Here is a 24,433-nt window from a genome sequence, read left to right on the forward strand (position 1 = left end):
TGTTTTCTTATAGGTAAAATTACAAAAATAATACTTGTCTCACTGGCTGTTGAAAGGTTTGAATGAACAACTCCATGTAAAATATTTCATGTCATTTTAGGCATTTTTAGGGGCTCAATAAATGCTATCTATTATTATTGTTATCTATAAGGAATTAGTATAATAAATTTACTTTTATGGAATTATTATGTTAATACAGTATTTTAACAATGATGGAAACAGATTTTTCTTATATATTTGGACACTTTTTCATAAAGATGTCTGGCAAAAGCAATCCCTACTATTCTCACAAAGAGAGCAGTAAGATGGATTTCTGAAGGCCAAAAAGAGTTCACTGGTAAAGCTGGATTTAGAATGAATAAAAGACCTCAAAGCTGATGTTACATGACATTGGACCATCTCACTCCCTTTACCTCCCATTTTGGTTTTCAGCATGTTGAGGCTCCGGAATTAACGTGGGTTTCTGATGAAGCCCATGTATCCGTACTTAAACTTATAATGTACAGGTCACTGGTGTTCATCTCCTGACCACTGTTTTTATTGACCTGAGATAAAAAGCCAAAGCTGCACAATTCTGAATTGCTAAAATCATTTGTTCATGGCTTTATTCTCTTCCAAGTTTTCATTAGGATCATATCATGATGCCAGGACTGGTGAACTATTAGGCATCCATAAAGACTCTGTGTAATAGCATAAAGGGCCACATTTTGGCCATATTACAATGGTGGTAGAGTAAGGAATTTCATGAAAGCATTTAATGATAGCACAAAATATTAACTGAAATGACTGTGTGAGTATTTACATGAAAAAACTCTAATTTAAATGAACTATTAAAAACATGGGACACCCGGTTTTTAAATATCAGGTCAAATTGCAATGATACTAAATTCATATCCTACTGTATATCTTTGCGTGAAACTTACTTTCATCTCCTGTTTCAAATTCAAATTTCTGACTGTAGCCACTGTATCCCGTTGCAGTTCTCACTCGGATGTGAAATACATACTTGGTGGCTGGCTTCAGACCTGTGATGATGACACTGGGGGCCTTGGACCTTGTGGAAGAGTAGGTCAGCTGCTCATGTTCCTGGGGGACAGAAAAAAAGGAGAAAGGAAATGAAATGGAGTTATTCTACCTTTTCCTAGAAACATTCCAAAGTTTAATTGAGGAATTATGCTCTGAATACTCAAAGTATTGATTACAAAGTAGTGTCAGCATGGTTTTCCATAATTTGGCATTTAGTTGTTTATCACAACGATGCACATGATATGGTCCTATTTGGAAATTTATTAAGAAAGATGATTAGTCTTATATACACTGCACTTGTATTTTTGGTGATTTAGATTCCTGACCCAACTCTAAGAAATGGTGGTGGTGTGAGAATATGTTTACATAGAATGGCAGCTGCATCTTGAGCAAAACGGGCACATCAGATCAGACCACACCAGCAGAGTGCAAGGAGCAAAGGTGGGAGAATTCAAGTACCAGCTACTCACTTCTACCCGCAGGTAGTGCCAAAATGCCGGCGCTATCCGTGGGTAGACCTGTGGGTGAAAGGAGAAATACATTAATTGCTTTTTAAAGTTTGAAGTCTTTCATCCTGAAGTCAATTACTTTGTGCTGTACTTCAGTGTCCCCCAGTAGTAAAACCGGAAATTGAGTCAAATTTAGGAAATAAAAAGATGACTTGTTTCCTGTAAGGGAGAATTGACTCCTCCCCTAAGTATTAGAGTTTATTTCTAAACATATATTAGTTACATAGTGATTGTGAAGTAGATTTACAAATAATCTGCCCATGGAAAAGCACTGGAGACACAGAAAGGCATGAAAGACTTACCACACCTGCAGAATCAGGCAGGGCTTGAGGCTTGGTTCTCAGTCTCTTGCATGAATTGCCAAATTATCTCACTTCACTAAATGGAAGTGAACTTGCCAGGGCTTTCTGGATGATCTAGGCAGTCAGGGTTTGTTACATGATCTCTGTTGCCCACTACCTCAGAACAGGACAGTTCATTTTACCTGTCTGTGTAAGAGATTGTCCACAATATGCTGGTAGTGGGGACAAATTAAACCTACACTGTTTTTGTATGGTGTTATTTTTCAATAACTTTACAATGATATTTTAATAGGGTATCTGGAAAAAAATGCATTTGTGTAAACAAAAGCCATAGGTCAAGCTAGGTCAACAGGCCCTCAAGTTAATTTCCACCATTCTCATAAGAAACCTAGAGATTTTCAGAGGTGAAAAATGACTTTCAAGGTCACTAGTTGAATCATCCATTTGATGTTTAAATTCTGTCTATAATATTCCCATCAAAATTTCATCTAGTGTTTGCCTGAAAACCATTGTTATTTAGGAGAACTTCCCAACTAACAAGACAAGGTATGAAAATGTACACATATGGAGAATGTGTAATACATTACTTCATGTATTTGCTGGTGACGCTTTAAGATTTAGAACTATGAAAATCATTTCTCTTAAGCTACTTTTCAGAAAAAGGTCTTATCTTAAGGATCATTTTTAAGCTTTATGATCTTCCTTGTCAGAACTTTATATGCTATATGGTTATTCTGTGTCTAGCTAAAGAACTGAATTTGCCATTTATACCCCAAATAATAAAACTGCGTATTAAACATAAAGTACAAAGAAAAAAATGAGTTAAGAACAGCAATATTTTAAGTAAAAAAAAGACAATACCAAAAAACTGCAACTTATATTTATCTCTAGGTGATTTTAAGATTAGAAAATAAATAAATATTTATCAACCTAGCATAAAATACAAGGAAATAAAGTCTATAAATCATCGGTGGTGACAATGAGCTGTTAGGGGTTAAATGTAGGAGCTTGCTCATATCAAGGCATTTATAATTAGGTGGCTTAAAACACATGTTGTGGAGAAAAAATTCTTGTGAGCTATTAGAAAAAAAGATATTGTTTCTGGCAGGAATTTCTAGAACATTTGTATTTTTCAATCTCATATACAAGAGGAGAATATGCTACTTTTCACAGAATTTCTACAACATAAGAGTTATGGTGCATTTTGAGTGCTGTTTCACAATGTGAAATGATGACTGAGATAAGAACTTTAAAGCAATGAAAAAAAAGCATTTAGTCTTATCCCAAAAGAGAGAAGATATGGTTCAAAAGTTTACTCTTAGAATGGCCCCAGGATAATTACACGTCTTATCCTTGTTGCTTCCCCAAAAGATAGCTAAATAGTAATTTCCTATTCAGTAAAGTTATAGGGAATAAAGGACACCTTTTGTAGGCAGCTTTTAGCATTTTTGTTGTTACATACAAAAGTGTACCTGCAGCTAAATCCTTGGAATAAAAATCCAACAGTAGCAAGTGTACTTAAAGGGTTCTTCAGCCTGAATCACTCACCACTGGTGAGTGCTGCTGCCTTGTCTTATGTCTTGCAGCTTGCTGACATGATGAGGAAGAGGGTCCAGGAAGAAGCAGTCACAAGAATTCTTCACAGTACACAGCAGACCTCTCTCCTCCTGGTGTTTTTAAGCTCTTGGGAAACGAAGTTAGCTTTTATCTATGTTATGCATAGGTAGGACACTATCGTCCCAGAATTTTGGCCAGTTGCCTTTCTGCTGATGCATCAACTCCAATTCAAAGGTGCTGTCACCAGGTAGAGACCACACTTTGCCACAGAGCCATTGAGATGTTTTCTCCATCCTGGCAGGCTGAATTTTGAATAGTTTAGATAGGGTATGTTGGCATGCTTTTCTGGAGTTTGTACCATGATGGCACTGCTAGCGGTATGACACGTAAATCTTCAACTCAGCTAGGGAACACATCCCGTTGTTCATAAAGTTCTATTTCTCATCTTTGCTGAATCTGTAATAAAATTCTTCTTCTCATTCTTAATATTATTTATTTTTGTAATTTCTTTTTTTCATGATCAAGCTTTCCAGAGGTTCAAAGACATTTTTGGCTTTTTCCTATTTTTTTAATCTATTATATTTGATATCTGTTCTTACTATAAATTTTCTTTCTTCTTTCTACTTTCTTCTTTGTTAGTTATGTTGTCTTATAACTTCTTATGTTTCATGTTTAACTCAATATCAGCACATTCTTTCAAATATATAATTTAACCTTACAGATTTCATGCTAAGTACTGCCATAGTTATACTTCATAAGGTTTCATAAAATGTATTATTAATTGGTTCTAAGTGCTTATTAATATCAAAAAATATGATTAAAATTTTTTTTTGTGGCAGATCCAGAACTATTACTTGCACATTTTTGTGGATTAAGAGATGGTATCAGGGAGTAAATAAATGGCATAAAATGAACCTCCAAAGGCATAGTTCCATGGGCTGCAAAGCAACTGAACCGTGAATAGTGCAGTGGATGCTCACTGGCTGAGAGCACTGGCCATCTTGTGCACTAATGCTTGCTGGCTGAAAGTGAAACAGCTTGTGGCATGACCTCTTCTTGGATGAGCACAGAAAATAGCACCAATTGTGGGAAAAAATCATCGAGAAGCAACAAAATTTAACACATTTTTAGTTGTAACATTTTCTAAAATAAAACACATATACAATTCCTGTTTGATATATTTGTATCCGAATTAAAATAATAGTTCAGAACCAAATAGTGTGAACACAGAGCACTGTCAAACAGGGCAGGCACATACTGTTCTCTAGAGATACTGACTTTTACTTATGATTCTTTTCCCATGGGAAGACCCTGGCACTTACATTTAGGTACTGATCCTTCCAAGATGCTGAGAATGAAGGCTTTTCTGGGAATCATATTGTCACACTGAACCTTTCATTTACCAGAAATACTGAAGTTAGCTTTATCTCTATAGGTGTCAACTTCTAGAGGTGTCAACTTTTTATGGTAACTAAAAGGGATCCTCTTGCTAGAGTCTGGAACCTGTTAGCATTCAGTCTGAAAATTATAACTTAGTGAAAAGAAATAGGCTCAGGTGTTCAGACCCTATGGTATATCTTTCTACAGTCAGATGTAACAGGATCTGTATCGATAGAAGACCGCATGGAGAGAATTCTAGGTTAGAGTTCTCCTGTCTTGGATGTTATCTTGATTCTGCTTCTGTTATGTACTCTGTCAAATTACCTTTTAGGTTTTGATTTACTCCTCTAGAAGACTCATTCATTCTACAGGAATTCATTGTATCTCATGGTATGTATAAGGTTCTAGAGCACTTTTTTAGGTGTAGCTTACGTAATCACCAAAGTTCTACCTAGCATTTCAATTCGATATTTTTTTAATGTCAGAAATGCAGGTGTTTTCCCTTCTGCTGTGAATCATCGTCACCACCCCTCATCACCCTCTCTTGGGTTTACCATTTCCGTTTATGGGAATAGATTCAATAGACCAGCACAGTGGTCATCTTTTAGCTGGTTTGCTTTCTCCTAAAGTCTTTGGGCCTATTGGGATTTCTAAAAGGTGTCACCTCTTTTATTTTTAATTTTAAATTAATTGGATTAAATATATGATTAAAATTATATTTTAAGTTATTCTCTAGACATATATATCTAAAGACATAACAACAATCATAATAACAATGATTTATGTAGAGCTTTACAATTTACAAGGTGTTTTCACACACATTTAAAAATTTAATCCTCATAATAGTCTTGTGAAATAAGAACTGGTAATATTTTTATTTCCATTTATCTATGATCAAATTAGTCCAGAAAGAATAAGCAAATTAGCAAAGCAAGTCACACAACTTGGCTTCCATCTAAGTTTTGCTTTTTCCACTACACCCCATTTAAGCAAATATGTCCCGAGTATATATGTCTATGGATTAGACTGAGCCAAAGTAGTTTTTTTCCACACTTTATGTTCTCAACCATCTATACACTAGAAGTAACTTTAACACAGCTTATGGACCACATAATAATGATTTGTTGGCTAATCATTAGACTATGTTTATATGAACAACTAGTTCCTCAACTGGAAAAAAATTCTCAACACCAAATGTTTAAATATACATTTCAAAGGTAAAATTATTTCTATTAAGGTTAACAAATCCATGCATGCTGCCTTTATTTTTATTTTCTATTGATTTTATGTCATATAGGCAGATATTAAGTAATATAGGAGGCAAATAAATCACCCAATCTTGCATGGAATATAGTATTATGGTTCAAGCCTGGGAATAGAATTTGTTTAATAAAGTCCAGGAGATTCTTTTAGAAGTTTTGATGTATAAAGGTAACTTCCTGGCTTTAAGTCATACCCATTTGAAAATAACAGGAATAGGTGCAAGTGCTATTAATATGTAATAATAATAATAATAATACTCTACTATTCAAATCTTTTCTTTTTGGGGGGATGATTTAATTAATATAGTTGTAAAGCTCTTGTTCTACTGGCTAGAGGACTGAAGCTATAGATTGTTTGAGAAACAAAATAACATCAAAAAATAGATATTAATGGTTCTGCTAGAAGTCATCTAAGTCATTTACATCCTTTCTCTCTCTCCATTTTTGTTTGACTTCCTCATCCTGCCTCTCTGTCACACTCACAAATATATACACTCACATTCATCAGACTGTGGAGATGTTTCCAGGATAATCCTCTCAAAATAAACAAAAATAAATAAATTAAAACCACATTTAGAACATGATTTATTATCTGCAGAAGGATATTGTGCCAGGATAAATCAAGAATTGCGGGGCCTAAAAACCTAAAGTTTGAAAGGCTCTCAAAAAATCTTATTGCCTAAACTACGGCATTAGCAAAGCTGAAAGTCTTTTACTTGAATTAAAGGAAGGTATTTCACATGGCTCTGAAAAAAGAAAAGTTTGAATACTACATTTGGTCAGCATTTGACAATTACTTTCCAAAGGAAATAGACACTGAACCCAGCTGTTGGTCCTTTTAAAAATGAGTTCTACCTGGGTACACATAGTCATCATATTCTGGTTGAAAGGGTCCTTAATATTTTCATATCTCTACTTTGATGTTTCAATCTTCTGATTACTAATGTGGATTCTCAAGCTCTGTAGGGGCAAACATAAATATATTTGTTCTTGGAAAGGGCAGACTTCTGTATATTTAATATGTGAATATTCTGGTTTCTTCTTCAGTCTATTTTTTTTTTTTTAATTTTTGAGTCAGAGTCTTGCTCTGTTGCCCAGGCTGGAGTGCAGTGGCATGATCTCCACCTCTGGGGTTCAAGCAATTCTTCCATCTCAGCCTCCCAAGTAGCTGGGACTACAGGCACAAGGCACCACACTTGGCTAATTTTTGTATTCTCAGTAGAAACGGGGTTTCACTGTGTTGGCCAGGCTGGTCTCGAACTCCTGGCCTCAAGTGATCCTCCCGGTTTGGCCTCCCAAAGTGCTAGGATTATAGTCGTGAGCCACTGTGCCCAGCTCTCTTCAGTCCCTTTTAGCATTTAATTAGAATAAATCAATCCCTGAATAGTTATCAACTCTGAGTGCACTCCAGTTCAAAATTTACAAAAGAGTACCAGAATGAGTTATGTGTGAACCCCTGAACTGAGTTATACCACTTCTGTAAAATAGGAATAATGATAAAAGAGCTTATAGTTATAAAAACTCATCCATGTTTATTCTTGTTTCTAAGTTGCCTTGATTCATCTGAAGTTTTAATCTACTCCTTTTTAAAAACTCATTGGAGAAAATCTTACTCTACTCTAGTCAAATCACAAAGTATAGAAAAACATTCTTTGTAAAGCATAACTTAATTATCTTACAAAACTTAAAAATAACAGTTTTTTAAATATACTTAGAAAATGTCTCTCTTAAAGTTTGAATGAAAGAAATCATCGTTTTCTCTCTGCTAGTTGGAAATGTTTACTTAGAAACTCTGAGAGAATTAACTTAAAAAAAATTTAGAAGTAATCAAGAGAAGTCAGTTACATAGTCCACATAAAATTATCAGTGATTTTCCTGTATACTAGCAATGACCAGTTACAATTACATTTTAAATATTTTAGTCACTATAGTAACAGAGACCTTATAATACCTAAATATATCAAAAAAAGTATATAGGACCTATATAACTCTATGTATAATATTTTACTGTGGGAACAAAAAAGAAATTCTTTTTTTTTTTTTGTCTTATTGCAATGCTTTAGCACAATATTGCAGAGTAACGGTAAAAGCAGAAACTTTTTCTTTTCTTTTTTAATTGAACAGCTTCTAATTGTGTTATAGTTAAATATAATTATGTCTGACTTAGGTTTTTGGCAGATGTCTAGTTGAGGAGTTTTTCTTCTTACATTGTAGTTTTGTTTGTATTTTGTTTTTAAAATGTGAAATGAATTCTGGATGTTATAAAACAATTTATCTGTTGCAAAGTGAATTTTACATTTTTCTTCTCAAAAAAGTATATACTTAGGCAGAACTAGCTTTGCATTCCTAAGATAAACCTTTCCTGTTAACACTGGTTCATAATATATTCGAATTTTTATTGCAATTTTGATTTCAATATGATAATACTTCAGGCTAAAAATTTTAAGCATATACTTACAAGTTATCTCAGCTTACAGTTTTCTTTTTTCAGTCTCGCGATATTTGGGTTATACTATATTTAGAGAATGGATTGCAAAACTTTCCACTTATTAATGTTCTGGAATAACTGACACAACATGGGAATTATCTGTTCTTCGAAAACTTAATTGAAATGGACCATGTTGGTCGTAGACACTTGACTATCATTTAAAGTTATATTATGCTATATTCAGATCTTCTTCTTCAGTTTTGCTAATTACCAGAAAATTATATTTGTTTTATATTTATTGATAAAAATTTACATATAGTCTTGTCGTATTAAAAATCTCTTCCATATGTAAATAACATTTCCTATTATTTTTAGGCAAGCTTGTTTATTTAATCAATCTTTTAAAAACACCAGCTTTTGATTTTCAGATCAAATATTAGTGATTCTATTTCATTAATTTTTGATTTTACACTTGCTCATTCCTTCTAATTACTTTGTTTTCCTGCATTGGTCATATTTCACAGTTTTAGATATGTGAGGATCACAGTGTTTTTCATTTTAAATAGTTTATAATTTGTCTATTATGCTTTAATATATCATTTAATATAACATTAAAATTTTTAAATAAATAGATTGGAGATGTGGTGGGTTTTTTTTTTTTTATTTCTCTGATTTTGTTTTTTTTTTTTTTTTTTTTTTTTTTTTTGAGACTGATTCTGGCTCTGTCGCCCAGGCTGGAGTGCAGTGACCGGATCTCAGCTCACTGCAAGCTCCGCCTCCCGGGTTTACGCCATTCTCCTGCCTCAGCCTCCGGAGTAGCTGGGACCACAGGCGCCCGCCACCTCGCCCGGCTAGTTTTTTCTATTTTTTAGTAGAGACGGAGTTTCACCGTGTTAGCCAGGATGGTCTCGATCTCCTGACCTTGTGTTCCGCCCGTCTCGGCCTCCCAAAGTGCTGGGATTACAGGCTTGAGCCACCGCGCCCGGCTATTTCTCTGATTTTGTTAACGGTTTGCAAATAATTATTTCTGCTACAGGAAAGTGGTTGAAATTTTTTTGCCCTGATATAAGATCAATATGTATGAATTCTTTTAAGTGTTTAAAAATAATTAGTAAAATTTCAGAATTTTAGGAGCAATATGCTATATCAATTGAGGAAACCAAACTCTTTAGAAAATTCTTCATTAGAGAGTGTCTGTAAGATGTTTTATAATCTTCGAGTATGACTATATATTTCTCAATTTTGCCTTATATTTCCAACAGATAAAAACTGTCCAAGGAATATAAGACTGCCATTTCAATATTTTCAAGGTATTACACAGTAAGGAAATTAGACATCTTAAATAAAACAATCTTTAAATTATTTGATTCTAACCAGCATTTAGCACTTAATTTTATACCATTTGGTCCCCTCCTCTACTTATTGAATGTGTGTCCATATACATCCTCAAGTGGGCTGTAATTTCCTGAAAAATGTACTTTACATTTCCCTCAAAAAACAAAACAAAACAAAATGAAACAAAGGAGTGCTGGATGCATAGTCAGTATTTAGTAATGTTAACTGATTGATATCCACAAAGGAATTGCTAAGCCATTTAACATAAGGTGTACCTACTGCAGCTCTGGTCACATATCATTGGGAACTGAACTACTAAAATTGCTCCTTTGACGTAGGGGTACACATTAGGATAGCTTTCAGCTCACACTGATTCTCCAATAACCAGATCTAACTGTAATCTACCAGTGACGTAAGATGCAGCTGGCCAATTGTCCCAGAAACAAGAGCAAGCTAGAATAACTATAGAATTCTTTTCATTATTGAACCCTTGATGAGAAACTTCACTGAACCCATGACGAAGAAACGTCACTGAAGTTGAATAAACTTAGCTTTCCTGGTTCCTGCCTTTCTGAGGTTGGGAAGTTCCACTCTGCCTTAGATTCTGCATTTTGACAACATTAAATAGTAGTGGCAGCTGGGTTCTGTTGTTGGCAACCAAGAGAGTTGTTTTCTCGCATTCATTAAAATGCACAAGAGGGAATTTCTAATGTTGGGGGTGAGTAGAAAGGGTTAAGAAGTTCCTTGGTGGTTTAAGCTAGTGGGTAGGGTGCCCTAAAATGTTTTTCTTAGGTAAAAATTAGCCACTGCTGTGGCAAAATTGCAAATATGTATAAGGAAGAAAAATGTAGAAGTAGTTATTCCATGTACACAACTACTTTTTGACTACATTTCTAGAGACGTATCATTAAGTATTCTACTACTATAATTTACTACAATCAACTCTTGATTATTCGCAGTAATCCAAAATTGCAGATAACCCCAAATCACTTTGAACTGCATTCATGACTATTTTCATACATTCCTACCAATGTGTACCTTGTTTCACCTAAAATGAATATTTAATGCATTCCTGAACATTAAATATTGAACAGTAGTAGGAGATGGCACAGAAGTACACCGACGATAGAGGAATATTGATCTGTAATTAAACATTTGTAATTGATTTTCATAAAACAGATAACATATATAGATAATGAACTGGTTGAAATAGTGGTGATATTTACTGTTGGAGAAAATGGCCTATTTATTAAAGTGTGATCTTTTGAAAATACTGGTGTTAGAATGAGACCAATAGTCCTAGTTGTAGTCAGTTCATCTATGAAAATTGGAAAGGTTATACCTATATCAAAGGGTCAAGTTTGTTGTAAGATAAACCAAAATAATATGTAAAATGTTTTACAGGATCCAGCAGGTATGTAATGTAGCATTGTTTCTTTCTTTTAAGAGTAACTGTCAATAGGTGGTGCATTTATTCCAGGGCAATGATAGACTTGTGCCTAAAGGTCATTTGCAGATGCTGTGACAAGTCTTAAAAAATGTTGTGTTTACTTGCTTTTTAACCTTTATATTCCAACTGCTTAATACAGTATGCCTAGCATATTGTAGGCTCTCATGATATATTGTCCAATTGATTGAATTAAAAAATGAGTGAATTAATTGCTCTATAAGTTTAGCTTTTAAATTCTTAAATATTATTAGAGAAATTTAAACTGTGTTGGCATAAATTCATGACGATTCAAATGGGAGATAAGAAAAATTACTTTTGCTAGCATATAGTGCTTCTACAAGTTCAATGTAATAATATTGTATCAGTATAGCGTACTTGTTTTCTTAGGAATATTGTGGAGAACGTCCAAGATTTTACTTGCCAAAAATATTTTATAAACAGTATGCTATACAGAAACTAAGATATGTGCTGAAATATCTTTTAATACATATTCTTGATATTTATTCAGTTTTAACTTTCTCAGCTATCTTCATGTAGCCTACCTGTAGATAGATGAGCTACAAATTTTTCTTCTGTGCTTCACTACTCTATAAATATTAACAATGATGTTCAACTAAAAATTAAATGCTTCAAGTTTGATACTTGGCCCTGAAGAAAGTGCCTTCATTCCAACATTTTTTAATAGTATTTATTAAAAGTATATCATAGTCAAACAACGAATTTGTCATTCATTCTTAAAGTTTTAGATCATTTACCAGAATTTTAAAATCATGTATAAATTTGGTAATAACAATATACAGATAGAAAAAACTCAGAAACATAAATAGCAGAGAGCAAAACTTTTAAAGAATACATATTTATTGGAGTACTGAGGGTAGATAAAATGATTTGAAAGGGGGAAAATGAAGAGGAAAAATTATATTCATTACAAGAAAATTTGAGGCTGGGTGTGGTGGCTCACACCTGTAATCCCAGCACTTTGGGAAGTAGAGTCAGTAGAATCACTTGAGGCCAGGCGTTTGAGACCAGCCTTGGCAATATAGTGAGACCCCGTTTCTACGAAAACAAAAACACCACCAAAAAATTGAGTATTACATTTAGTTTAAGCATTTTTAGAAGAGTTTACAAATCCCTGCCGATGTCAGTAGTTTAGGTCAAGTATTAAAACAGCCACATAAATGCTAGATAAAAACAACTTTGATGATAAAAGTTAGCATTAGCAACAAATGCCACTGAGAGAAAATAACACGCTAAGCATCTTTAGAAACATTAATACACATATGTTGATTTATTCAAATATAAATGCTATTCCAAATGTCAAACTGAACATTTTCAAAGTTAAATCATTATAATGACATGGCAGAACGGAGTGGCAGAAAACTAGAATGGCAACACGTGCATGGCCCTTTGATTAATTATATCTAATTTTGGATGTGGATTGAAAAACAACAAAAGTGGGGAAAATAATATTTGTTTCAAAAAGAAAAATCTAGATGATGGATATTTTAATTTGCTTCACTATAGTAACTTTTTAAAATCATGCATATTCCGTAACATCATGTCATATACCAGGGGTGTCCAATCTTTCGGCTTCCCTGGCCACACTGGACGAAGAAGAATTGTCTTGGGCCACACATAAAATACACCAACACTAATGATAGCTGATGAGCTAAAAAAAAAAGAAAAGTAGCCAAAAAAAAAAAAATCTCATAATGTATAAGAAAGTTTACAAATTTGTATTCGGCTGCATTCAAAGCCGTCCTGGGCCGCATGTGGGCTGCGGGTTGAACACACTTGTCGTATCTCTTAATTATACACAATAAAATTTATTTAAGAAATATAGTGCATTGAATTTTTTTTTACAGTAGTGCTAATTGGATTATAGGATAGGTTAAGAATAATAAAAGGTAGCAGATAAAATTCTTTGAAAAAGGCCGGGTGCGGTGGCTCAAGCCTGTAATCCCAGCACTTTGGGAGGCCGAGGCGGGTGGATCACGAGGTCAGGAGATGGAGACTATCCTGGCTAACATGGTGAAACCCCGTCTCTACTAAAAATACAAAAAACTAGCCCGGCGTGGTGGCGGGCGCCTGTAGTCTCAGCTACTTGGGAGGCTGAGGCGGGAGAATGGCGTGAACCCGGGAGGCGGAGCTTGCAGTGAGCCGAGATCACGCCACTGCACTCCAGCCTGGGAGACACAGCGAGACTCCGTCTCAAAAAAAAAAAAAAAAAAAAAAAAAATTCTTTGAAAAAGAAATTACCAGAGAACAAATGCTGGTTGACTGGCATCCAAAACTGTCTTTTGGTTGCTAGAATTTCCAACAGAATTAAAGTAAATAAGGAAGATAAGAAGGGTAAGTTTTCACTAGAGGAAATTGCTTGTAAAATATGAAAAATTATTTTGCAAGAATGTCTTCACTGAAAAACAGTATCATTTGTGAATATATGTAAAGTCATACATTTGTCCAAATCAGCTACAAAACACAGTAATGTAAGAGCTGCCTCTTGCATTGAAAATCCAGCAGAAATTCATTTAAATATATAAGCATGGGAATTTCTTACCCTCATTTAGGACAGGGGACAAAAATCTGTAATTATTTATTTTTCATTTTTTTCCCATTTAAGTATATTTTGTCACCATGGTGGAACTTTAAATTTTTTTCATATTTGTTTTGTAAGCCCTAATTGTGATCTGATATAGATATATTTGTTTTGTTCAAAATGAAAGCAGATATCTGTTAAGATTGATATACAAAGCTACAAAGCATTCAAGAAATCGTTTCTCCTCCCCAAAATAAAGATTCTAACCTTCTTTATAAGTAAGTTATATAGTCTTGACTCAAAAATTATCCTATTATGCTCTAAATAACCCAACATTTTCAAATAATGATCTAACTTCATTACTGATTTTGAATTTCCTCAGAAGATATCAAATGTATGCTTCAAGATTTATAATAAAATAACATAAAATGTAGGCTTGTCAAGATACTATAACTGGGAACTAAATATCTCATCACCGAGCAACTATAAGTAATATAATACTAATAAATACATTGCAATAATTGACAGCTTCCTGAAGCCCACACCTTCACACACAAAAGGTTTCTGTAGTTCTAATAAGATGTTTAAAATTAAACATTTGAATGTGAAAATATTTGCAGATAGTTTTAAATGCGAGTAGAGTAATTCAAGGCAAAGCAAGGTTGTTTTACAGAAACATTATGTTAATCTGCATTATTATCAAAGAGTGAACAAATTTACTCATAAACCTACGCTGGTTTTAAAATCAAATTGGAAAGAAAGAAAAATACCTATGATGAAGCCATAAGTTAAATTTAGAGTAAAAGATAACTCCACGTCAGTGAAGAGCCCTGTTCTGCAGAGGTCACCCATGTTGCCCATGTTAAATATTCATGGAGTATGTATTTAGGGGCCTGGGGTGCTAGTAATGCTTGCTATTTCCTTGGTCAGGCAGAAATCTCATTTTCAAAGTTGGATAATTTCATCTGTATATATTGATTGTTGTAAATACATTGGCTCAACTCAATGCATAGTCCAGATTCAAATAACTGAAAAACTCATTTGTGGAAGCTTTCTTTTCACAATTTTGTTCTTTATTTTTTCTCTCTCCTTTTGATTTACTTTTATGAATTAACTGTTTTTACCCTATAATGTTTCCAGATACAAACACAACTACTACATAGACGTCAAGTTTTTAGGATGTCATGTATATTCAAAATTAACAAATTTGTTTTGAGCCAGTACTGAAAATATATATTTTTAAATTATTACAAATGAGAAGCAAAGCAAATAATGTAATATTATGAAGGCCTAAAATCAAGTAGTATGGTAAAATAAAGATGGTTGTAAATTCTATTACATTCTTCTCATGGAAAAGTCAAATCTGTGCTCCCTTTTCTTGAATATGATCTAGTCTATGACTGATTTGACCAATAAAGTAGGGTAGAAGTGATGACCTGCCAGTTCCTGGCTCAGCCTCAAAGAAAACTGACAGTTTACACTTTTGTCTTGGAGCTCTGTATGGCAGTCTATGAGGTATGGCTGGTCTGAGACTGCCACGCTATGTGGAAGCCCAAGACAATCATGTGGAAGAGGAGCCTTAGAAAGACAGAAATGGCAAGGTTAAGGGGTAGGGACGGTGGGAAAGAAAGGCAAGAAAGAGAGGTGAGAGAGATAGAAGGAGTATGATGAGATGATGCCTAGCCATTCTGCAAGTGTTCCATCCCCCAGCCATTGTTTTACCATCCCAGTTGAGGTTTAGATTATGAAGCAGAATAAGCTGCCTCTGCTCTGTCCTGTTTGAATACCTTGACTAGTAGACTCAAGAGATACAATATTTACGAACTATAATTTTTAAGCAACTGCATTTTGGCTTAAAAATTATGCAATAATAGATACCTGGAATAAGTAGATTAAACGTTACTCTGCATTTCACAGTCCTCAATTCTAATATGGAACAGTTCACTGATTCATTTTTTTTTTTTTTGGTCACTAGATTGACTGATGCTATTTTGCCTTCACACATAAAACTTAATCAAAATAAACACTACAATTATCTGGTTCTTTGGAAGGATATATGACTTTTTAGCCTGAAATGACATGTCAGATTAGTCAAAACAAATCAATTGAATGTATAAACAGGACACACTGCAGTTAACTTTTTTTTTAAAGTGAACACTTTCATACTGCTTACTATATTGTAAGCATAAAGAACTCTCAATAACCAAGAAAATTCTCAAAGCTACTATATGAAGTAAGTCTTACAGATGACAAGATCACTCAGTAAATTACCGGTAGGGCTTGGATTTGAACCTACGAAATCTAGCTCTAAATTCTATGTGTTACTTATTACACAATGCAGCTCCCAATGTGAGGTATTGCAATACAGCTAAATGTCACTAAGTGATTTATGTATTAACTATGTTAGATTTTATATTTTCTGTTTTATTAATATATTGGGAAGCACAGACGTAAGAAATAAAGAAATAATAATATGCATTCTATATACTGAAATAAGTCACAATTCTAATCATAGTATAAGAACCTCTGAAATTCAAAGCACTTAGTCTAACATAAAAATGCAATGTGTTCGGTGGTAAAGTATTTTCTCCATGGCCTGAATTAAGACCATTAGAAAGCACCAGGCCGTGATGGCAGTAACCATCTGATGACTGTTCTCGTGCACCCCGTGTCCAGGGATGGGGGCGACGTGCCTCTTCTGTGTTAGAGGGTGGAATGGATGTGTTTGGTACTGCATGGGATCTGGTTCTCTTCTCCTGGATTCGCATCCCCACCCAGGGCACACTTTTACTAAGTGTTCTGCCCTAGCCTAGTTCAAGGAGGTCATTCAACTGACTTTATCAAGTGGAATTGGGATATATTTCATGTACATTTCCCTAACAATAGGGAAAAGGGTTTTCGTCCTTCTTTCCCACCAGGTACATCCTACTGCTTTGAACTTCCAAGTATGCCTAGTCACCTTTTAAAATGTAAAAGTTTTCAGAAAAATGAGGATTGCTTTCCTTGTATGCGCTCATTATCTTGACTACCTGAATTGCAAGGGATTTTTATATATTCATATGTTCTAAAGTCAGCAACTCTCCTGTTGGTTCATTATTGACTGTGCTGTAAATGAAGTCGTTTGCAAGTAAAATGAGATTTGCCCATGTTCAAAAATAATTAAGGTTTAAACAGATTATATTTTGTTAGTATTTCTTGAGATTTTGAGTCTTCATCAAATAACACTAATGACCCCAAGACACATATTCACCTCTCTTTATACTATGTAAGGTAAGAGGCTCATTAGGAAGACCGAAACTGTTATTTCTTTTATCACAACAATTAATTTACATATCTGTGCTCATCTATGAAGGCAAACTATAGAGAACAGGCAAACTGTAGAGAACAGGCCAAACCAGTTTTCCTTACTTGCATTTCTATTTCAGTTTTTACCACCATACTGCGTTTAGGAGGATATCTATGCTGTAGATGAAAAGACTTTGAGCTTTGCAGTGCTTTAAACTGAGGTTTCTAATTCTTTTATAGTTTCCAACAGGATCTTCTATATTACCAACTGAATGACTTTATGATGCGGTTTGGCTCTGTGTCCCCACCCAAATCTCATCTCCAATTGTAATCCCTATAATCCCCACATGTCAATGAAAAAACCCAGTGGGAGGTGAGTGGATCAAGGGGGTGGTTTCCCCCATGCGGTTCTCATGATAGTGAGTGAGTTCTCACGACATGTGATGGTTTTATAAGGGGCTCTCTTACCCCTTTACTCCTGGCTCTTCTCTCCTCCCACCATGGGAAGAAGGTTCTTGCTTCCTCTTTGCCTTATACCATGATTGTAAGTTTCCTGAGGCCTCCCCAGCTATGTGGAACTGTGAGTCAATTAAACCTCATTCCTTTATAAATTACCCAGTCTCAGGTATTATCTTCATAGCAGTATGAGAACAGACTAATACACTTTGTTAATAAAAGCACTGGATTGGGATTTCAAGAAACAGTGCTTCTTTCTGCGACTTACAAAACAGGTGAACATAAGCACTTCATCTTATTACTGAGATACAGCATGCTTTGTTAAAAAGTAACATGAGGCCGGGCGCGGTGGCTCAAGCCTGTAATCCCAGCACTTTGGGAGGCTGAGACGGGCGGATCACAAGGTCAGGAGATCGAGACCATCCTGGCTAACCCGGTGAAACCCCGTCTCTACTAAAAAATACAAAAAACTAGCCGGGCGAGGTGGCGGGCGCCTGTAGTCCCAGCTACTCAGGAGGCTGAGGCAGGAGAATGGCGTGAACCTCAAAGGCGGAGCTTGCAGTGAGCTGAGATCCGGCCACTGCACGCCAGTTTGGGCGACAAAGCGAGACTCCGTCTCAAAAAAAAAAAAAAAAAAAAGTAACATGAAACCTCAGTTCTATCCACCTTACAATATTGTAATGGGTCAAATGTTAATGCATGTGAAGTGATTTCTAAGCTGGGACATCCTCATTAAATGTTAGAATGATTATCAATGCTGTTGTTAACGTAATTAAATAGATATTTGTGTTGTTGCTGGAAACATTTGTCACTTTGAGTAAGAAGTAATATTTTAATAATAAAATATACCTTGAGTTAGTAGATGGAATTGCATTTGTTATTTAGTAAATTAATCTCCCAAAACAACAGCATGTTTTTGAGGTTTCTACAAATATTTTTATATTATATGTAGTCTTCTTTTTTTTAATTCCATGTCAATAAAATTAGTAGGATAAGTCAGCCAAATTCCCAGGGGTCTGGCACTTTAGGTAATTAAGTGGGCAGTTGAGATCTACACAGCCAGTAACTTGAGTCTCAAGTCAGTTGCCTGTTTCTGTAGATAAGACCAGTTGACTAGTTGTTAATGTAGTCCTCACAGGTACAAAGAAACCATTTTGACATTTAAGAGTAAAGAATAGTGATTTGGAATAATCATTGATTATTGCATGTTTTAGGAGCCTAGAAGGACTATATATCTGGCAGGTACCTCTATCTGTTTGCCATGTTGAAGGTGGACAGCAATAAAACCCTTCATTCCTGTGCTAACCAACAATTGAACTAAGTCCATCTGGTGGTCTTTTTAAAATATCAAAAGAACTATCTGGTGGTCTTTTAAAAGTATAAACTTGTTAAACATGAGACAGAAAAATGCTATGATGCATAATTCAATAAATAGGAGGAAAATTACCAAGGAGTTGTGGATAACAGGAGTTGTAATAGCTATACATATTCAGGCATTATTCAGGCATTACTAAATTAGATAGGATGGAAAGATTTCATCCACCTACTGTGGTTTATCCATGAAAGCACAAGAATCAAGGGCCATATGGAAATAATTATTGCATTGATTGCCTTCTTAAATGTTCTTGTGTGAAATGGAAGGATCAAACACAGGTTCGGGAAACAATTTGCCTTTGCCAACTGAAACTCAGCCAAAACCAATTAATTTATATTGTAGTCAACCATGAGGAACTTTTAGAATACTGCCTTAGCTAAGATTTTACATTTTCTCATTACAGACTTAGGATTTTTTCTGACTTTTTTAAAAGGTCTACATTAATTTTAATTAATTTAATAAATTAATGTTTTAATTAATTTAATAAATTAATGTATTTAATTAATTTAATTAATTTTAAAAAGTTTTAAAAGGTCTACATTAATTTCAATTTTTACTTTTTTCAGTTATTCTGTGGAAATGTTGATATTTCTAATAGAATTTAAGCCATCAGTTTCTAATTAAAATTTACACATATGTGAAAATACAGGCGTGAGCCACCGCGCCCGGCCTTAAGCCATCAGTTTCTAATTAAAATTTACACATATGTGAAAATAAACCTCTTTTTCAACACATATAAATTGAGATAAGAAACTTTCAAGAATGAAAATAGATCTCAAATAATATAAAAAATTACCAATAAATTTGAAACCATTATTGAAAATCAACTTTTCAAATATTAGAACCCTTACATTAATCAAATTATTTTATAATTTTCCATTAATATACTTAAATAAATGGACAATGTTCTTTATTGTTGTTTTTTCCCTAAAAATATAGAATCGGTGTGGATTCTACAAGGTCACTGCAAATACATGATATTAAAACACAGCCAAATTCTGTAGCAACATAAATGTTTTTATGAGCAGCAGGTGTATTCTTTGAGAGACTGTAAAGCTATTAAGAGCTCAGTAAGGAGTACATAATAATAGGTTGTTAACTCAGCCTCCCTTACAAGAGTTCTGAGAAAGGACATTTTGAAAGCATTAAGACAAACGCATTATAAAAATTACCCAATATGAATACTTTATAAAAAGTGGTTCATTTAAAATTTATCTCATTAAAGTAATGAATTTAGTCTTCTTGATTTGAAAATGCCCTTCCAAAAGAATTATTTAACTATTGTGAATAAAAATCAAATTATAGTTTTGAAGCTAAATACATTCTAGTCATAAGTACTTGGAAATGAATTCCAATGTAGGGTATTTTTTCAGGTTCCAGGATTTGAGGCTTATTCCAATAAAAATCTATAGTACCTAGTAGAGGTATCTGTCATCTAAGACTTTAATAAGATTACCGTGTGAATAAATGATACTCTAAGATATTTTATATGTTTTGAAATTTTAGCTGCTCACCTTGGAAAAATTATTAGTGATTTTAGTACCCTGAAGTTACTTCTAGGTATTTAATTCAAAATCAGAAAGTTTCATTTTATTAGTTTGTTGAACCTATTTTCTTCCATAGTTGCCATATTCATTAAATCACTTCAAATATTCTTTGAAATTTACAAAGAATGAGGGTGTCAAAAATGTTACTGATTATAAGTTATTCATGAGGCATAGGATATTTAGTAATGCCCAATGTGATATACCTACTGTGTCAATTTTTTCATCAGTTTGAATATGAATGTTATTCATTCTTTGATTTAGAAATAAAACTATGTGATATTTTAAAATTAATTTTAAAAAGAAATAAAGGTTTTCTATCCAATTTCCATGTTATTCAGCAAATATCACATTCTCTGTGGAAGCTTATCTGGCTTAGTAAGCCCAAGGAGGGCCATAGTGCCTACAGCAGAGATTCTCATGGTAGCAAGACTCTGACTTGGGCCAATACAGCATCCACAGCAGCATCTGTATGGTATACCCTTATCAAATAGGAAGAAATTAAAAATACATTGACACCAACACTGCAGAGTCTGCAAACACATGACAATTACAAATATCTAGTAACTATACCCCTAAAGTGTCTCCTGTTTTATAAAACTTACTCTATCCTTGGTTTGAAGAATGGATTTGTTTAAAATTATAGAAGCTGCATTTAGTTTATTAAAGATTTGTATATCCAAGAAAGGAAAAAATAGTTGATAAAACTAAGGACTCTGAATAAACTTCATTTAAACTTCTGAATATGCTATAGGGGAAAAGAAACATCTTTCTTTTCTATCTCTAGGCTCATGGCTGAGGTCCTTATAAAAACCAATTAAGAAGAGATAAGAAATAAAACTATGTGATATTTAAAAATTAATTTTAAAAAGAACAAAATATATTTACTGTTACATTTTTTCTTCCTTAGAGTACTTGCTTCCAATTCATACTTCAGTGAAATAAACACCACCACACATCAGAATGGCAAGATTATTTGGTAACAGAAATTTAAGGGATTTACTTTGCCACTGGGGATTAATTTTCCATAATCCTCCTTTTGAAGGAAAGGAACAAAGGATTCAAAGGAAAAAAAGATACATGCATAATTTAAAACTGATATTTTCCTACTATAAAAGTATGAATGAACTAAAACCCACATTTATGTTTCTATAATTTCCTCACTTGCCAGCAATCAAGTTTGGAAACAGAAAAGGTTTGGCTTAAATCATTTCCCAAAGGGTTTCCATGGAACACTCTTACCAAGAATTATGTGTTGTTATGGGGGGAAAAAATCATGGTTGTTAAGTTTGGGTTTTCTTGGGAGCAGACTCTAAAACGATGTTGAAAGAGAAGGTATTTATGGAAAGAAACACCTGTGCAAGTCAAAGGGGTGAGGAATCCAGAGGGGGCAAGAAAGCTCTTTCAGACCATAATACAGGTCCGATGCCTGTGAGAAGAGAGAATTAAAGGAGGAGGACTGGGTAGAAAATGTCTCTGACGGCACTGCAAGCCTGAGAAAGTCTTGGCCAGGCATTTAGAAGCCCCAAGAGGAGACTGCTGTTTTGAGCAATTCTGTATTCAGCAAGAAAGGTCTGGTTCTAGTACCCAGGTCTCAGGCAGAATGAGGGCTTTCAGATGAACCCTCAGGTGAATCCTTGAAGGTGTGGTAGCTGGAGACCCTCCTTGTAGCCCATTCTTTCTCCCAAAGGGAGAACCCTCTCCTCATTGCCACTGAGGGAAAACGTATTTGGAAAACACCGGGTTAAATAAAACATGTAGGTTACGTAGTTCAGGTTTTCTCTGAGCATTTAATATGCCCATGTGATCTGTGAAACACTAGAAATAAAAATATATTCTACATTTTCCAAATCAATTTGTCCATGTAACTATAGTGGTAAAACATCTAGTAAGACTAGATCTATGATATAAGCTTCATGAAATATTAGTTTAAAATATACTAAAGTGATATAAATTCTGAAACATCATAAGCAATATTGTACATTAATATAGTAATTTAATAGTTTCCTTAACTTGTACTTCTGTGTTTCTTCTCTATCCAGTCTCCTCCCTCTTTCAAAGATATTCACTATCATGAATTTTGTGGTTACCATTTCCTTACTTATAAAAATAAGAGTTATCACAGCTTTAAAGGTATACAAAAAATATATTGCTTAGTTTCATATGTTTTTGAGGTTTCTACAAATATTTTTATATTATATGTAGTCTTCTGGGACTAAATTATATTTCTAAAGCTTACCATTTTGGGGCGATAGCAACTGTTCATTCATTTCACTAATATACACTATTCATATTTTTTTTTCTTTCTGATTTTTATTTTAGGTTCAGGAGATACATGTGCATGTTTGTTACATAGTTAAATTGTGTGTTGTAGGGATTTGGGGTGCAGATTATTTTATCACCCAGGTAATAAGCATAGTACCCCATAGATAGCACCCTCCTCCTACCCTCAACCCTCAAGTAGGCCCCAGTGTCTATTGTTCCCTTCCTTGTGTCTTGCACACTGAACATTTAACTACAACCTATAAGTGAGAACATGCAGTATTTGGTTTTCTCCTCCTGTATTAATTGGCTTAGATAATGCCCTTGAGTTCCATCCTTGTTGCAGCAAAGGACACGGTTTTATTGTTTATGGCTGCATCATATTCCATGGTGTATTTGTACCACATTTTCTGATTTTCTGGGTTTTTTTTGTTCTTTTGTTTTTTTTAATTTTACTTTAAGAGTACATATGCAGTTTTGTTACACAGGTAAACCTGTGTCATGGGGTTCGTTGTACAGATTATTTAATCACTGAGGTATTAAGCCTAGTACCCATTAGTCACTTTTCCTGGCCCTCTTCCTCCTCCCACTCTCCACCCTCCATTAGGCCCCAGTGTTTGTTATTCCTCTCTATGTGTCCATGTGTTCTCATCATTTATCTCCCACTTATAAGTCAGAACATGCAATATTTGCTTTTCTGTTCCTGCATTAGTTTGCGAAGGATGATGGCCTCCAGTTGCAACCATGTTCCTGGGAAGGACATAATCTCATTCTTTTTTATGGCTGCATGGTATTCCATGATATTCCATGGTGTATATGTATGATAATTTTTTACTGACTCTACCATTAATGATCATTTAGATTGATTCTATGTCTTTGCTATTGTGAATGGTTCTGCAGTGAACATAAGCATGCATGTGTCTTTATAACAGAATGATTTATATTCCTTTGGGTGTATACCCAATAATAGGATTGCTGGGTCAAATGGTAGTTGTTTTTAGCTCTTTGAGGAATCGCCACACTGCTTTCCACAGGTTTAACTAATTTAATTACACTCCCCCCAACAGTGCATAAGTGTTCCTTTTTCTCTGCCACCTCACTAAGTATCTGTTATTTTTTGTCTTTTTAATAATAACCATTCTGACTAGTGTGAGATCGTATCTCATTGTAGTTTTGATTTACATTTCTCCCAAAGATTAGTGATGTTGACTTATTTTATATAATTTTTGGCCATATGTATGTCTTCTTTTAAGAAGTATCTGTTTATGTCCTTTGTTCATTTTTTAATGAGGTTGCTGTTTGCCTGTTAATTTGTGTAAGTTCCTTATAGATTCTAGATATTAGAACTTCATTGGATGCATGGTTTGCAAATCTATTCTCCCATTCTGTAGGTTGTCTAGTTACTCTGTTGACAGTTTCTTTTGCTTGGCAGGAGCTCTTTAGTTTAATTATGTTCTACTTGACGATGTTTTTGTTGCAATTGCTATTGGAGGCTTCCTCATAAAATCTTTGCGAGGGTGTATGTCCAGAATGGTATTTCCTAGGTTTTCTTCTAGGAATGTTGTAGTTTTAGGTTTTATATTTAAGACTTTCATTCATCTTGAGTTGATTTTTGTGTATGGTATAAGGAAGGCAACATGGTTTGGCTGTGTCCCCACCCAAATCTCACCTTGAATTGTAATAGTCCTCACATGCCAATGACAGGGCCAGGTGGAGATAACTG

General features: G+C 34.3%; 1 protein-coding gene across 3 annotated transcripts in view; it reads right to left on the reverse strand.

Moving 5' to 3' along the window:
- The window catches only part of EPHA6 (EPH receptor A6), a 932,172-nt gene that overhangs the window by 293,385 nt on the left and 614,354 nt on the right, over positions 1-24,433 (reverse strand). For all 3 annotated transcript variants that reach the window (XM_050778969.1, XM_050778968.1, XM_050778970.1), the window contains one exon: positions 924-1,086. In XM_050778969.1, the coding sequence (XP_050634926.1) occupies positions 924-1,086 (163 nt within the window). The remainder of the gene's footprint in view (positions 1-923; positions 1,087-24,433) is intronic.

The sequence above is a fragment of the Macaca thibetana genome, chromosome 2 (genome assembly GCF_024542745.1).
Source record: "Macaca thibetana thibetana isolate TM-01 chromosome 2, ASM2454274v1, whole genome shotgun sequence".
Classification (NCBI taxonomy): Eukaryota; Metazoa; Chordata; class Mammalia; order Primates; family Cercopithecidae; genus Macaca; species Macaca thibetana.